The sequence below is a fragment of the Diadema setosum genome, chromosome 3 (genome assembly GCF_964275005.1).
Source record: "Diadema setosum chromosome 3, eeDiaSeto1, whole genome shotgun sequence".
In the NCBI taxonomy this organism is placed as follows: Eukaryota; Metazoa; Echinodermata; class Echinoidea; order Diadematoida; family Diadematidae; genus Diadema; species Diadema setosum.
In genome coordinates, this window is record NC_092687.1 from 12,679,781 (window position 1) to 12,694,825 (window position 15,045).

Consider the following 15,045-nt stretch of genomic DNA (forward strand, 5'->3'; position numbering starts at 1 on the left):
AAAAAGAAAGGCGGAGAGGTGGATGATCGGGAAAGATAGAAGTAGACACAAAGAACATGATTATGACATAATGAATGAGTTATTGAGAAGCAATACAGTACTTATACCGAAGTGATCTAACTGGAGGAAAGGAAGTTGTGCGGGACTCCTGTCCGGTTCCTCCATTTCCCAGCAAAGAAGGGAAGCTTCACGCCGTTCTTGTAGAGCTCCTGAACGGCCGCGGACCACTCCCTCTTCTCAGTCAGATCGTCAGCAGTGAGGTCATCTGTCATGAAGTACGCTTCCTTCGCGAGCTTCAGGCGCTGATTCTTCATGATGTCAACTTTCTCGCGGTACGACAAGGTTTTGAAGAGGATGTGCCTGGGCCGATCCTTGGTTGCTTTTCCATCACGGTGCGCTCGTTCTACCTTGATGTCAAGCCCAAACTTCTCCTTCGCGATTTTCTCGACGAGAGCTGGGCAATCCTCGTCGCCGGTGGTGGACTCGGGTATGCCCAAGATGCGGATGTTGTTGCGCCGTGAAAATCCTTCGCTCTTGTTGATCGCCGAGTTGTGCTTCTCCACTTCCGATCGCAGGGCACCAACCTCTTTTTTCCAGCTCGCCCATTCTTTTCTCTAGCTGTTGATTCCTGGTCTCTACCTCCGTCACTCTCCTGCTCTCAAACTCGATCGCCTGCCCCAGATGTGTCTCCACTAGATCCTGTTTGATGTTCTCTATTAAGGATTCCACAGCTTTCTTTATCATCCGCTCGAAGTTCTTTGTTGATTCGTGGAAGTAGCTCCTTTGTCATGCAAATCTCTTGATATGTCGAGGACGTCAATGGTATCGGATGCCAAGGGTGCTGCCGCTGCTGCTGAAGTGGTCTCGGGATGGTTGTTTACCAGGGGTGGGCTGGCGGGCTGAGCTGTGGAGGCCCGTCTTCTTGATAGCGGCCTAGAGTTCTTCGGAGAAGGAAGAGTGGCGCCGCGGTTTTCCACCCCAAAATCACTCTTCCTGTCTTGCTTTGCCTTCCTTGGCAGCACCTTCCTTGTCTGGGTACTCATTCTAATAAGTTGGTATAGCAGGAGTTGTCAATATCAGTATCCAAAGATAGATATCCAAATGAGATTCGGGCGGCCATCTTAATCAGTCCTCGTAATGCGAGATTTTGAAAACGCATGTACAAATTTGGCATCACAAATCTATAGCAATCAGGCTGATTTTTGTCCATTTCTTCACAGGCCTTGTGAAAATCCATATTTTGACACCCATTAAATAACTCGTTTAAAATTTTGAAAATAATGAGCCCGCTTCAATCCGGTTCATCATCATCTATCAACAGAGTGTAAAATGATTGAAGAAAGTAGTAATCTTCACAGGTTTTCCAAGGTTCACAACCTGCCGTCCCTGCTCTTCAGCTAAAGTCGCAGCAGGTGATGTTCTATCCCGTCAGTAGCCCCCACCCCACCCCCCTCCTGCAAATGTTCTACATAGTCTATGTCGATTACATAGCTAGAGGGGACAATGCCGTAATCTCGTCTTCCCTAATTACAGACGCTCTAGTTCCTGCAATATGCATAATGAAATAAGATTTAAGAACCAGCATGACGGGCCCTGTATCACAAAGCTGTTCGTGAAGTTACGAACGACTTACGAACTGCTAGTGATCAGTTCTGAAGTGCTATGATTATCAGTATTTCAATAATTCAGCACAAGAACTGTTCACCAGTCGTTCGCAAGTCGTTCGTAACTTTACGAACAGCTTTATGAAACAGGGCCAAGGCATGTAACTAGGAGGTGGGGTTTAGGACTCCCCCCCCCCCCCCCCCCCGTTTGCCAAGACAAAAAAAAAAAAGAAGTAAAAAGAAAAAAAAATGATTCGCGGAAACCTCCCGTGTGAAAGGGGGCTTGTAGTGGCACTTGAAAATTACGCTGAATCCTTCTTTTTTGTGCTTGTTAGTCTATGAAGCCCGGAAGTGGCATGAGAAACATTGGGGGGGGGGGGGGGGGGACGCTACCATGGAAAGGGACTCCAAAATTTATTGGTAAGGTTCAGCCCGTATTGGTTGTGCGAGAAATCGACTATGACCTTGAAATCACAGGTCAATAGCTATAGCCATGATTATACAGTCTTTTCTGGGCGATTGTTAACAGAATCCAAACATTTGTTCTAACATGATATACTTTGATTTCTTTTTTAACAAAGATTGTGTCAGGGACAAAATTCTTTCTATAGAAGCCATGAGACATGCAATAGCCTGCTGCTTTGTTATAAAAAGAAACTTTATCTTACCTGTGTCAGATTCCAAGAAAGTGTACATACGAACTCGGAGAGGCTGTCGACAATCAATAGAGATCAGGCATCAATAAACGTTCAAGCGAGAAACCCTTTAGCGAGTCAAGTCTGGGCACATTCTTTTGACGCACAGTTGCAGAATTATTCATAATCCATATCGTGAACGATTCTTAACTGATATGTTCCAGCATGTACCGCACAAACTTTTATTACAAGTCAGCCAATGAGAGGAGGGTATGAATCGTAGGCGGAGTGATTTACACCCCATCCCCTCAAAAAAAAAAAAAATCCTATACAACGGCAAACATAACTTGCCATTTTCACGACTGAGGATGAGGGATGGGGAAGAAAAGTACAGACTATGCGTAGTCAGAGTTATGGCAAAGTAAGCACACTATATATGCTGTAATGTGTCTGATTTAATTGATTGCCGAAAGTAATCTAAGCACTGCAATGTCCTTAACCCGTTGAGGACGGTGTAATTTTGCTACAACACGCATTTCCCATAGACACCTGCCCGAGTTAGCTGTATACTCGGGACTCGTCCTCAACGGGTTAAACTTGAGCTTCTGAAACACTGTAAATTGTAAATCGACGCAATAAATCAAATTGAAAGTGTACAGAGCGATGTATTTCTACTGTGATCACCACTGATGATTATACTATCAAGATGTCTTCGATGAAGAGTATAGAAGTACAACCTCTCGTGAAGTATGATGGAAGTTGAGAAAATGAAAGAATAACGTAAACGTTTACATCAACAACTGCACATGACACCTCCGATTTTTGTAAGTAATACATGACACTTCCCTTTCGAAAATTAATCTAATGATATTTTAAACTACAAAACTTGATATCTTTTAAAGGAATACTTTGGTGGTAATGTTCGACATAGATTTGCCTGGAAGAAACAAGGAAATCGTCACATCGGAGTGTAATCACGGAAAATTAGCCAAAGGTTAAATGTCAAAAAAACAGATCCACGAAAAGGCAGGAAAGAAGTACGTATATCAATGGGGCTAAGGCATTGAATGAAAGTGCGCGAGCAGCAGACAATACTACTACAAATCATTGTACTACTACTACTACTACTAATAATAATAATAATAATAATGATAATGATAATAAAGTCTATTATTTAGAGTAGCCTCTTCAGTGTTCCCACTGCTCTACCACACGTCCCTGCCATTATTATTGCCACATAGCGTTGCTTGGTACCCCCATTTATACACCTGGGAAAAGAGGGACATGTGGGTAAAAACATTTTGTCCAAGGATGTAATATTCGTCTTGGGTAGCTCTTTCTTCATGTGAGGTTTATTCCAAATGGTTTTGATTCCACCAGTTTCAGCTGCTTTCATAATGATTTTAAAGGGGATTGCTATGAACTGATCAGTGGGAATCAGTGGGAATGCTGGGGGATGATTGTTTCAATCTTTGTGGGATTCATTTAAGAGTACGGTATATTATATCTATCATTGTGTGAGAATGATTTGCTTCAGAATGGTCTCATACTCAAATAATGTGCAGCTCAATGTTTCCAGGTTAGCATGCCTGTGAGTGTCGGGGCGATCATTAGCGTCCCATTAACGATCGCCCTTCACTGTACTGACATGTTAACCTGGAAACGTAAAACTGCGCATTACTTAAATATGAGACAATTCTGAAGGAAACAATTTCACACAACAACAGATACATAACGTATTCCTAAATGAATCTCACAAGGATTGGATCAATCATCCGCAGCATTCCCACTGATTCCCACTGATCACTTACTAGCCATCCTCTTTAACCATAGAAAAAGTTGGGTGACGGACATGGATCGATGTGTTCCAGTGCCCCACACGTAACGACTGTGTTTCATTTCTAGACTTGCTTGGGTTATCCTTCGAAAGTGAAACATTGATATTAGAATTTTCAGCAAAAAGGCAATTTTGTTTTCATCCAAGCCCCTGTGGTGTAAATCATCATTTAAATCATTGCAAAACTCAGAGCAACGTTTCCACCTGTATGGTTCCTTTGTTAGCATATTTTCTAGTACGTTCTAGTTTTATCCAGAAGCATTCTGTATTTTGTATAGGTAGAATATACATGACTTGTATTACATGTACATACAGAAATGAGTATATGGCATCGGGTCATTTCCGGGATGACAGCACAAGGGTACAACGGACAGTGATACTGCCGCGGAGCCCTTGCCTCGACAAAGCAAATTGATCACCACATAATGTATGATTAACAAGTACTTTATGATTTCACAAGGCATGCTGCTCTTAGACATGTTAGATTATATTTCATAGACGATTATCCTACTAGCTATAAGGGCACCCTCTGATCAAGACGTGATTTCGTCACTGCTATGCTGATGTAAATGCCAGATCCAATAATCCCATCGTGCTCATGTACATAACGTTACCAATGCACAATGGGCATCACTCATGAATGTGATAGGTTTCGGTCTCGTTTATATTGATACGAAAAACAGCTACGTCCTATCGAATGTGACCGTGCATCACAAATGCCACAAAAAGTCGTACGCATTGGTATTGTGTTAGGACTAAAATAGGTGAAATGGGTCAAGACAGCCAATCTTGAGCGTTACATGCTTTTTTTTTTCTGAAAGAGCAAGTCTTCTTCGACATTATACTAAAGTTTGTGTCAGAAAACGACAGGAATTTGTGTTTTTAGCAGTTTTTCTCCAAAACTTTTTTGTTGTTGTTGGAATAGTGTCACTTGGTGTTTGTCATAGAGTCCTCCTTTCGTTTCTTAAAACTCTGTCCATACTCTTCACTTTAAATTCCAATATCTTTAGAAAGAATGATGCAACTGCATTGAAAATTGGCTTTAATCATCGTCAGATGTGTGCATAAAGCATGCTCAATTTCAGTTTGATTTGATAATCGCTTCATGGTTGTTGTTTCGGTAGTAAACACCATTTTTTTTTTCATTCATCACACAGCTAGCACGGCTTGGTTAGTATTAAGCTCTTCAATAGACATTGTACTTCAGAGCCCCAGTCTTTTCTCAGTTCACACGTTCCAGAGGGCGTGCTTTCTTTCCTGTATTGTAGGTTAGAAGAGGCAACTTGAACTGAGTTATACATCATCTTAAAGCTCAAAGTCTGCTCTTTCAGACTCTGCTGTAACTAAAATTGTTGTCTTGCGACTTTTGGTTGCTTTTGTGATGCATGATCAGTATTATAATATATATTTCGGGGCTTTTGATGTTTAAGGCGCTTAAGGCTAGTTTGATAGGAGGAACAGGCACAATCATATAACCTACCGACTAGAAATATGCATTTGTACAAAATCTGGCATTAATGACATGGGGAAAAAAACATAAATTGGAGGATGGGGCACTTTCGTCACGCTGTCGAGAGGGAGACTTTAAATAATTAATGAACAGCGCCATCTATGTCAACAATATGTATAAGTCAAAGGAAAACATAAATAGAATGTGGCAGTTATGTCTGGCAACAAGGAGAGAGACTACATTTAATCATTTGATTGCATGTTCTTTCGTCATTACAATTGACTCTTCATGCCCCACCCCCCCCCCCAAAAAAAAAAACACAACCAAACAAACAAACAAACAAACAACTATGTATCACTTCAAGTTGAAAATTTTTGAAAATGACAGAATGCTATTTTGATGGGTTTGCCCAATATTAAGCTTTAAGACAAATTGGACTTGTGCGACATCAACTTACAGGCGGTGTCGCTTTTTCCCAGATAGTTAGTCAAAATAAATATAAATGTACGATAAAATTGGTACTTTTTTCGCGCCATTCCGAGGAAGATGAATTTCGAATGTTTTTAATTCCGTGCCATTAATTACGAGAACTTTGTGGATGTATGTATGTACTTGTTATAGCAGATATTCATGTGCATTATATCTAAGCTTTGTTCTGGCAATGCTCAAATGTTTTCACAGTAAATGAAATATGTCATGGGTTCTTTATTATCAAGTCTCTGTAAAATATTCTCCTTACATCATGAAAGTCGTGCACCAATCCGGAAGGGATCAACATTGATTCAGGAATCAAGAAATGTTTGTGGAGCCTGCCCATCACTGAGCATTGTATTATCATAATTGTTCAGCTTATTGCGTTCGGCATACATATATGACAACCATAGAATGGTACAATGTATACCATTAATTATCACTCTTTCTCTCTCTCTCTATCTATCTCTCTGTATCTCTTGTATGTAACGCTGGTGGAAGGCAAATAACGCAATTCGCATTGTGGACAATAAAACATTCAGTTCAATTCAATTCCATTTAGGTTAAACGCCGAAGACGCTAAGATTATTTATGTACATCAGGTTTTAATTACGATTTTTTTTTTTAATGACGTTCTGTACAATATAAATCCATCTAAGATGGAAGAATGGTTTACTATTAACTAAGAGCACATTACAGGTCACATTTATCATGATTCTTAAGTTACATTTATTCTGTACAGATATAAGTACTTGCGTTAAACAAATCATTTTTACAGCATACAATACAAAGTAAATGTTGTTTTCAAATCTTTTGAATTTTTTAAGTTTAATTTTGCCGTCCAACCGTACAGTAAAACTTGCAAATCCTGAATTTGAAATTCATTTACGGCTCGCAGAAGCATGTACAGTGTATTCACATTTTGTTCAAATTAATTTCATTTTTTAATGTCATTCTTTTCTTCATCTTGGATCAAATTATAATCATGTTATAGCATCAGGTGTCCTGCTAAATTACGTCAAAATTGCGGAGTTACACTGTACAGACAGATTTGCTAATACATTCAAAGTTTATGCAAAGATGGTTGGTCCACACAGGTCATTTTTTACCCAAACACATCTCTGGACAAATTATTCGTCAAGACATCTCTAGTCCGAATCATCAGTCACATACATCTTCAAAGCCGCACATCACTAGTCCTGCTAAATTACGTCAAAATTGCGGAGTTACACTGTACAGACAGATTTGCTAATACATTCAAAGTTTATGCAAAGATGGTTGGTCCACACAGGTCATTTTTTACCCAAACACATCTCTGGACAAATTATTCGTCAAGACATCTCTAGTCCGAATCATCAGTCACATACATCTTCAAAGCCGCACATCACTAGTCCGAATATTCTCACAGGTCAAATGCAATGACATCTCAAATTAACCCTTGACTTGTGACCTTAAACTTCCTCTACATCCATCGACTTCAAAATAAAAATGATGCTGTGATATGAATAAAAAAAAAAGATTCGAAAAGAAACCAGTATGTGCATGATGGTGAGTTTGTTATCAAAAACAGTAATTTGTATATACAATGTTGCCTTCCCATCACAGTTTAATAGAATATTATTGGACAAATGAAAAAGATATGAAGTTGTTTTAGTTTACTCGAAAAGGTCTTCCATAGACTTGGGTCGTTCTTATATTCAGATAATCATTTTTATGATATTGCGTCAAATGTCACAAGTTCTTTAGTTCATGATCATGCATAGATCGAACACAAGCGCATTAATACATAGATACACTCACTATGTTGGAATTTCAAAGTCTAGATCATTTAAATGTTCATGATTCGCGTATCTGCACCCCTGCAGCTAGGAATAGCCTGAAGGTGGTTTGCTGCCTGGTAAGCAGGAGCTACACTTTGTATCAACCTACTGGTTTGGTAACCACCCAAATTACCTTTAATGTGTTATGATTATAATACATTGAAACTAATCAAAGTTTTCTATGAAAAATAGGAATTAAAAAAGTATGTAGGTTCTTCCTCCTCTTTTCTTTTTCTTTCCTTTTTTGTGTGTGCTGGGTGCATATCATCTTAGCAGTATTTTCTCACAGGTAAATATTGAACTTCACGAATCAAATGAGATTTTTTAAGCCTTTGCCGACTTGCTGTATTGTTTCGTTTGAAAAATATGCTGCGAAAGTAAATTAGTGTTGAAACATAATTATCAATACGAATAAAGAATATTCGAAAAGGGACGAGTATGGTGCATGATGGTGACCCTATTTTCAAAAAGAGTAACATTGAGTTTTGTTGCGTCATTCTGGGTGGTTTGTCGATAAGATTTTTAAAGGCATACAATTTTGATAATTGAATACGTATTCGATTTCTAAATGATGGTGAGTCTGTATTCAACATGTTTTAAATCATCAAATGCATAGACCTTGTCATATCCTGTACATACACAAGACAATAACAAATCTACATTTGTTACTGTTGGGAGGTTTGTAAACTGCTTCAGTATAATTGCTAATGTTTGCATATCTATCTTTAGTGACGACTGTGCGCAAACCTTTGAAAATTGATACACAGTAAAATTGAAAGTGTACATTTTCTGAAAAAGAAAAATCCGAAAAATCATAAGGTATAAAGTACATGTTTCATGATCAAACTTTATTTAGAATATCAACCATATTCAGTGAATAATGACACACATTTCGTTTCAGATAAGTGACGCTGAGTTGATTGAAGAAGTAAATATTCATACATCGAATGTATGACTGAGCCTAATCAAAAGACAATTTACCATACACATCAATTTTCCATGAAGCAATCTAATCAATGACAAGAAAATCCGTTTTGGATTTCTTAAATTGAAGAGTTTGTTTGCAAAAACCGATAAGTCCATTTTCGAAGATTTTGAATTATGGTCTTTGTCATAAGGTACAAAATCATACCTTTCAAATGATATATTGGTCACTCCATATAGAGGTATATTTTTGAAGTTATGGTCAAAAGAAGCAAATATTTTCTTATTATTCTCTTTATTTTTCTTGACCTTTAATCGCAAATATCTCCATTTGGCAAATATGGACTTATCGGTTTTTGCAAACAAACTCTTCAATTGCACTCAGAGTAGTGTAATGATATTATATCGTCATATAATAAGAAGCATAATTTATTATACCAGTCAAGTAGAACGAAACGAGGAGGGATAGTGATAATATTACGTAAGAGGAGGTAAAGGGGTAAGACGGAGATAGAGAGAAAGCAACATGACTTTGGAAATAAACTGTGTGGCTATCGATGTATCGCTGATTTATTGTACGTACATAAAATGCAAATTCATCTTCAACTATCACGTGATGACCTGTCATTCATCTGCGAAAAAGGCATACCTTGACGTTGCTCCTGTAGAGTTCCTGTGAATATGTTGTCTGGTAATATCATACACTTAGGCCTATTACGTATCGTGGACTATGGACTGAGGACTCTTTGATCCCAGCCCTTCACCGCCGGCACTTGAAAATGTGCATCTTATTGAGTGCATTCAGACATTTGGACAATGCCGATAGGGTAATTTAGCATCGTCGCTGATAACAATAATAATAATGATAATAATAATAATAATAACAATAATAATAATAATAATTAGTATTATTATCATAGTAAATGAATATATAAATAGAATAAAATGAAAATTAATGTTTCCATTACTTCGGCCTTACTTGGCTGATGTGTGTTTTTTTTTTTTCAGACTCAACTACCCTTTGATAAACACAAGGTATGGGAAGTATAAAAATCTTCCTTTGGGAAATTTTGCACCTAATTGATTATTTCTATCCTTTTAATTTGACGTTATTTACCTAGATGTATGGCTATTTGTCAATCAGCTGCAAACATGGAAGCATCAAAAACTTCGGGTCAAAAAATCGATTAGTACTGAAGTGGTACTTCAGGCTACACATGTAACGTTGTTGAATTGTTAGACATGCATGTCGTCTACGGCTACTGTCCATGTTAGCTTTAAAACAATGTGCGACAAATGGGTTGCATTTTGGGATGATGAATTACCTGAACGATAATTTCCCAACTGTTGTGCATGCACTTTTCTTGATCTAAGACGCTCACTATCTACTGCGCATGTAGTTTTTAGATTTCTCAAAACGCCGTTCTCTCTTTATGCAGGCCTGCTCTTGACAAAGAAGACTGAATCAAAGCAGGAAAGCATGTTAAATAATATTGCTGTGACTCTTTTGACGGCAACTGCAGGTGGATGAAGTAGCGAGCAATGAATATTTAAATGTGTGCAGGTAGTCACCTGGCCATAAAAGGGTCCTCTATTATCAAATTCCCCTGCGCTGGTTCGTCATTATAAATAATATTAAGCACCTGGGGTTATCAGTGGCGGCTTTCCGTCATGATAAGCTTCATAGTGTCTTTTAAGCAATGGGGAGACGACATCCTCACCGTTGGATTTTGGTATTACATTGTATAACGATGCGGATGAAATTGCTTCTACCTTGCATTGCTATTTTGGAGGTTGTGGAGGCTTTTTTTTTTTCTTTAAAGCACACTTGACATCCTTCTTCGCCAGTTTGGCCAAGCTATTTCTTATCTCTTATTGTTTGATAATAAGGGAATATTCAAAAGCCCAAGGGGGATACCCAGTGATGTTTGAGGAGTTGGTGGAGTTACGTGTTTAATACTCAGGAGCGGCCGTGTTATTTGCCGCTACGGATTGATTCGTATTTTAAAACGTAAGATCAAAAGTCACAATTTACACTTAGAGGAACTCATGTCTTATGTATGTGTACATGCAGAAGTTTGGCATTGCCTACCTAGATGTGATCGGGTTCCTCTGTCCCGGCAAATATCGACTAACTCGAAGGTGTCTGCATGTGCAAAGTATCGAAAACAGCCAATGTGAAAGCACGAGAATATCAATAAAAGTAGTGACGATTGAGGCGTGAATTTTCTTCAACTTTGTCTACCGCTGCTAATGTACAAAATGGACTTTGAACCATCACAACTGCTGAGCTGTAATTTAACAAACATGTCGGACAAAAGAATATGAATCACGGGACTCGAACCTGTCATCTACTACTTTCTTGGCAGCGACACTACCACCAGGCTACCCCCTAGTTACCGGCAGGTATACGGTGAACGTGGAGCAAAATAATACCCAAGCTCAGAAATGATCTCATAAATTGTATTTGCAAAGGGAGACAAATTGAAGAAAATTCACAGCTCAGCCAGTGTGATGTTCTATTAATTCGAGTGCAGTCAGGGATTAAGGGACAGACAACAAGTGTGTTGCAAATTGAGTGAACAACTGTTCAAGTTTTGCTCTTCACTTTAATTGTATTTTGAACTGATAAGCATAAACATCATTGCAGGAGGTGGAACTGTACAAGTGAACAATGTCATGCAATCATAGCATAATAGATTATACGCATGCCTAGGTAAATTTCAACACCTATAGCACTACAGTTTTCAACACGGTTGTGCCATGGTTAACTTATCGTGGGCAATGGCGTTATGCAAAGAACTGACGGACGTTTGAAATACAGGACATCCCGTGTGATAGAATAAACGTGTATCCATATCAATACACATATCACTTCTTCATTTATAGTACAGCTACAACGAACAGATAATACGTGATCCCTAAGCATAATCCTTTTGTAAAAACAGTGGCGGATCAAGGAATTCTGTAAAGGTAGGGCGCAATTGAAATTTATGGTGCCACTTCGGGGTTTCATTTCATTTTTTTCCTTTTCATTTCCTTTGTTTTTAACGAAAAATAAAGGAGACGTGCAGCGGTCGTGCCCCCTCTGGATCTACCAATGTTAAAGACAGCTTGGCATTGTAATTACTGGACACACATTATGATTTTGACCTCTGATAGATCTTGCAGCTGCAAGAGATTGTGGTTCCAATTTCAGATCAAATAAAATGGTGTGGCATTACATTCAGTCACTATGGGGGAACAAGTGGGTTACAATATCTGTTGAATGTCATGTATTTTTCCAGCTGCTCCCAGAAGTAGGCCTGCCCTTCAGGGCCTCGCGGCCACACGAGGTATGCCCGATTATCGCTGAGGAATAGACGGATGAGAAATGGCAGGTTGGCGTCTGGTATGTCTTCCAGAAACACAAGCACGATCTTTTCCATCTGGACCTCATTAACATGATCAAGGGCAAGTCGAAATTTGAGAAGGAACATGTGGTTCTTGAGAGCATCGGCGCTGATGAGAAAAATCACCTTGAAGCTATTCTCCACAATAAGGCTGACAGAATCCAGATAGTACATCCCAAGCCTAAGCTCTTCATCGCCAATGGCTAGACGATCGTATTCAGGAAGATTCTCTTCAAGACCACGTCGGAAGATCTCATCCGTCCACTCATCATCCTCATCGTGGACGACAACATACATGTCGTACTGGAAATGTTCCCGTTGCTGCTGCGGGATGTTTTCCCGGTAACCGATAAAATGGATCTTGCACAGAAAGAGCCCGTACCTTATTTTCCAGCGATTATGGTAGATAAGGACAAGCGCTAGTGTAGTACAAATAGTGCTGGCTGCTACTGAGAAGTATAGCACATACTGTGGACCACATTCTCCTACTGGATCAAAATCCCACAAAAGTTTTCCTGCAGCAGACTTGAACGAACCGTCGTAAGAACATTTGGTACCGGCACTATTTTCAAGATCAAGTTTAGCCTTTCCAGCAACCCACTTGGGTAACCATTTCAGGGAACAGTTGCAAATCCATGGATTTTCTGACAAACTAAGTACCAACAGAGTTTGTAGTATAGGCTCAAAGGTTGTGAAATGTATCGTGACGAGACTATTGTATGTAAGATCTAATCGAGTTAGGTTCACAACGTTTCGAAACATATCAGGGTGCAAGTATACTAGAAAATTAGCAGCTAATGACAGTTCCCGCAGTTGACTTGTATCATTTAGAAAGTTGTTGGGAATCAAGTGTAAACGATTGTTGCTTAGGATGAGAATCTCTAGACTGGTAAGCCCATCAAACAGCGGACTGTTAATCAAATTGCAGTCATTTAGGTTTAACTCTCTCAAACTCTTCAGGTTTTGAAAGAAAAATTCGGGTGCATAAGACAATTTGTTGTGGGAAAGGTCCAATACAAGTAATTCAAGCAACCCTTCAAAGGAGGAAATGAATTTATTGATATCGAAAAGATCAACAATTGTTAAGTCCGACTTGGAAAGGTTTATTTTCTGGAGAAAAGGGGTGTTTCTTGTAAATGTTCCAGGGAAAATCATTCCGCGGGGGATTTTATTGATGGCGTTGCTAATATCTAAGGATTCCAGCCTATGCGCGTTTATTTCAAATTGAGTTGTGATTGTGAAGGAGCATGAAATCAATCTAAGATTGTTCAGTGATTCTAGATCTGAAAGTGAAAAGCTTGTAAGTTTGTTGAAATTGTTACCTGATAAATCCAAAGAAATCAGATTCTTCAGACCGTTAAATGCGTGAGTCCCTATCCGTTCGAAACTGTTACCCTGCAGAAACAGTGTGATGAGATTCGCACTCCAAATAGAATTGTCCACGTTTATGACAGATATATCGTTGAACGCTAAGTCCAGCACGTGCAGCGAGGACATACCAGAAAAATGGCTAGGTTCAATCACTTCAAGTCGGTTGAATTGAAGAACCAGTTCAGAGACGTCAGTCAAATTTTCGAACCCTCTTGGAATGAGTTGCTTCAGTTCATTCGCGCCAAGGTCTAACCTGTCAAGTTGTTTTCCATGTAATGCACTGAATAGCCCAGGTCGTATGGAGGTGAGGCCTATATTTCTGACAACAAGGGATGTGATTGTTGACGACGATCCCACACCTTCGAAGAGGTGCCGAAGCTCATTCTCTGGAAGCATTATTTCACTCATATCAAGTTTTTTTACTTTGAGGGACGAAATGATGGTTGGGCTGACGAGGTGTATTGGGTTGTCGGCCAGATTAAGATCATCTACTGTGCAGTTCAGTACAAAAGACTGTTCTGATAGCTCTGTTAAATTGTTGAATGTAAATGACATGGATCCAAATGACACGTTGTGGCAATCCGTCCAGTTGACGCTCTGCAAAACGTTCTCATTTAAGGAAACAGTGGAGATTGGGGCCATCGCCCTAAATAGATCATCAGAGATATGTGCAAGGCTAGTTTTATCTAGATTTATCTCCGTAAGGCCAGTGCTTGCAAACATGTCCCCTCGTATCACCGGAAGAAGTAGGTTGCCCGAAAGATCTAGATAGTGCAGAAATGGCAGCATGGAGAACGTGCCGCTCTCTATAAACGAAATGTTGTTTTGGTCAATGGCCAGGACACGTAGTTGCTTGTAGACAACAAATGATGTATTGTTCAAGGCACAAATCTGGTTTCCACTCAAATAGAGCTCTTCAGTGTTGTCAGGCAGATACTCCGGCACCGAAGACAGTCCCATGTCCTCGCAGGTCGTAATCCGAGAGTCCAGGTCGATCTCACAGTTCATTATTCGATCTGCTGCGTAGACCGTTGTCATTCCAGTCAAGGAGATGAGGACATGTGTTAAGATTAAACCAGCGAGTCGCGTGCTCTCCTGAAATTGCATGTCTACCGCTGTTGTCACCGTGCTCTGTACTAAGAGAGAAAACAAAAAAGGACACAAAGCATGAAAATGACCTGTAACATGATCGCCTCCAGTTAAAATCTCATTTTCTTTTTCATTATAATGCATATAGAAAATAATCCCTCCAAATCTCCTGTGAGTATTACCACATTCCCAATCTGAATAAAAGCCAGCAATGACTTGTCGTCAAAGTGTCCAAAAACACTTTGTCAATTCCTACTAAATTCCCTGTTTTAACCTTTTATTTCTTTGTAGGTGGGCCTTAAAACTTTTATCCATGAGATGAGTTTATTCACATCATTTTATGGACTCATTACTTCAATTTGACCTTATAATGGACCTCCTCAAAAGTCATCGTTAAGGAATCGAAATGATAATAACTTACATGACTGATAAATTAGATGTTCCCTTTCGTA

General features: G+C 39.3%; 1 protein-coding gene across 1 annotated transcript; it reads right to left on the reverse strand.

The window, feature by feature from the left end:
- Positions 1-11,974: 11,974 nt before the first annotated feature.
- LOC140226498 (uncharacterized) lies at positions 11,975-14,611 on the reverse strand. Its single transcript, XM_072306961.1, has one exon. It carries the CDS (start codon positions 14,609-14,611, stop codon positions 11,975-11,977), a length of 2,637 nt encoding a protein of 878 aa, XP_072163062.1.
- Between the last annotated feature and the right edge of the window lie 434 nt (positions 14,612-15,045).

What these genes read in the sequence shown, in the direction of transcription:
- LOC140226498 (XM_072306961.1), bottom strand. Translation starts at nt 14,611, where the DNA reads ATGCAATTTCAGGAGAGCACGCGACTCGCTGGTTTAATCTTAACACAT.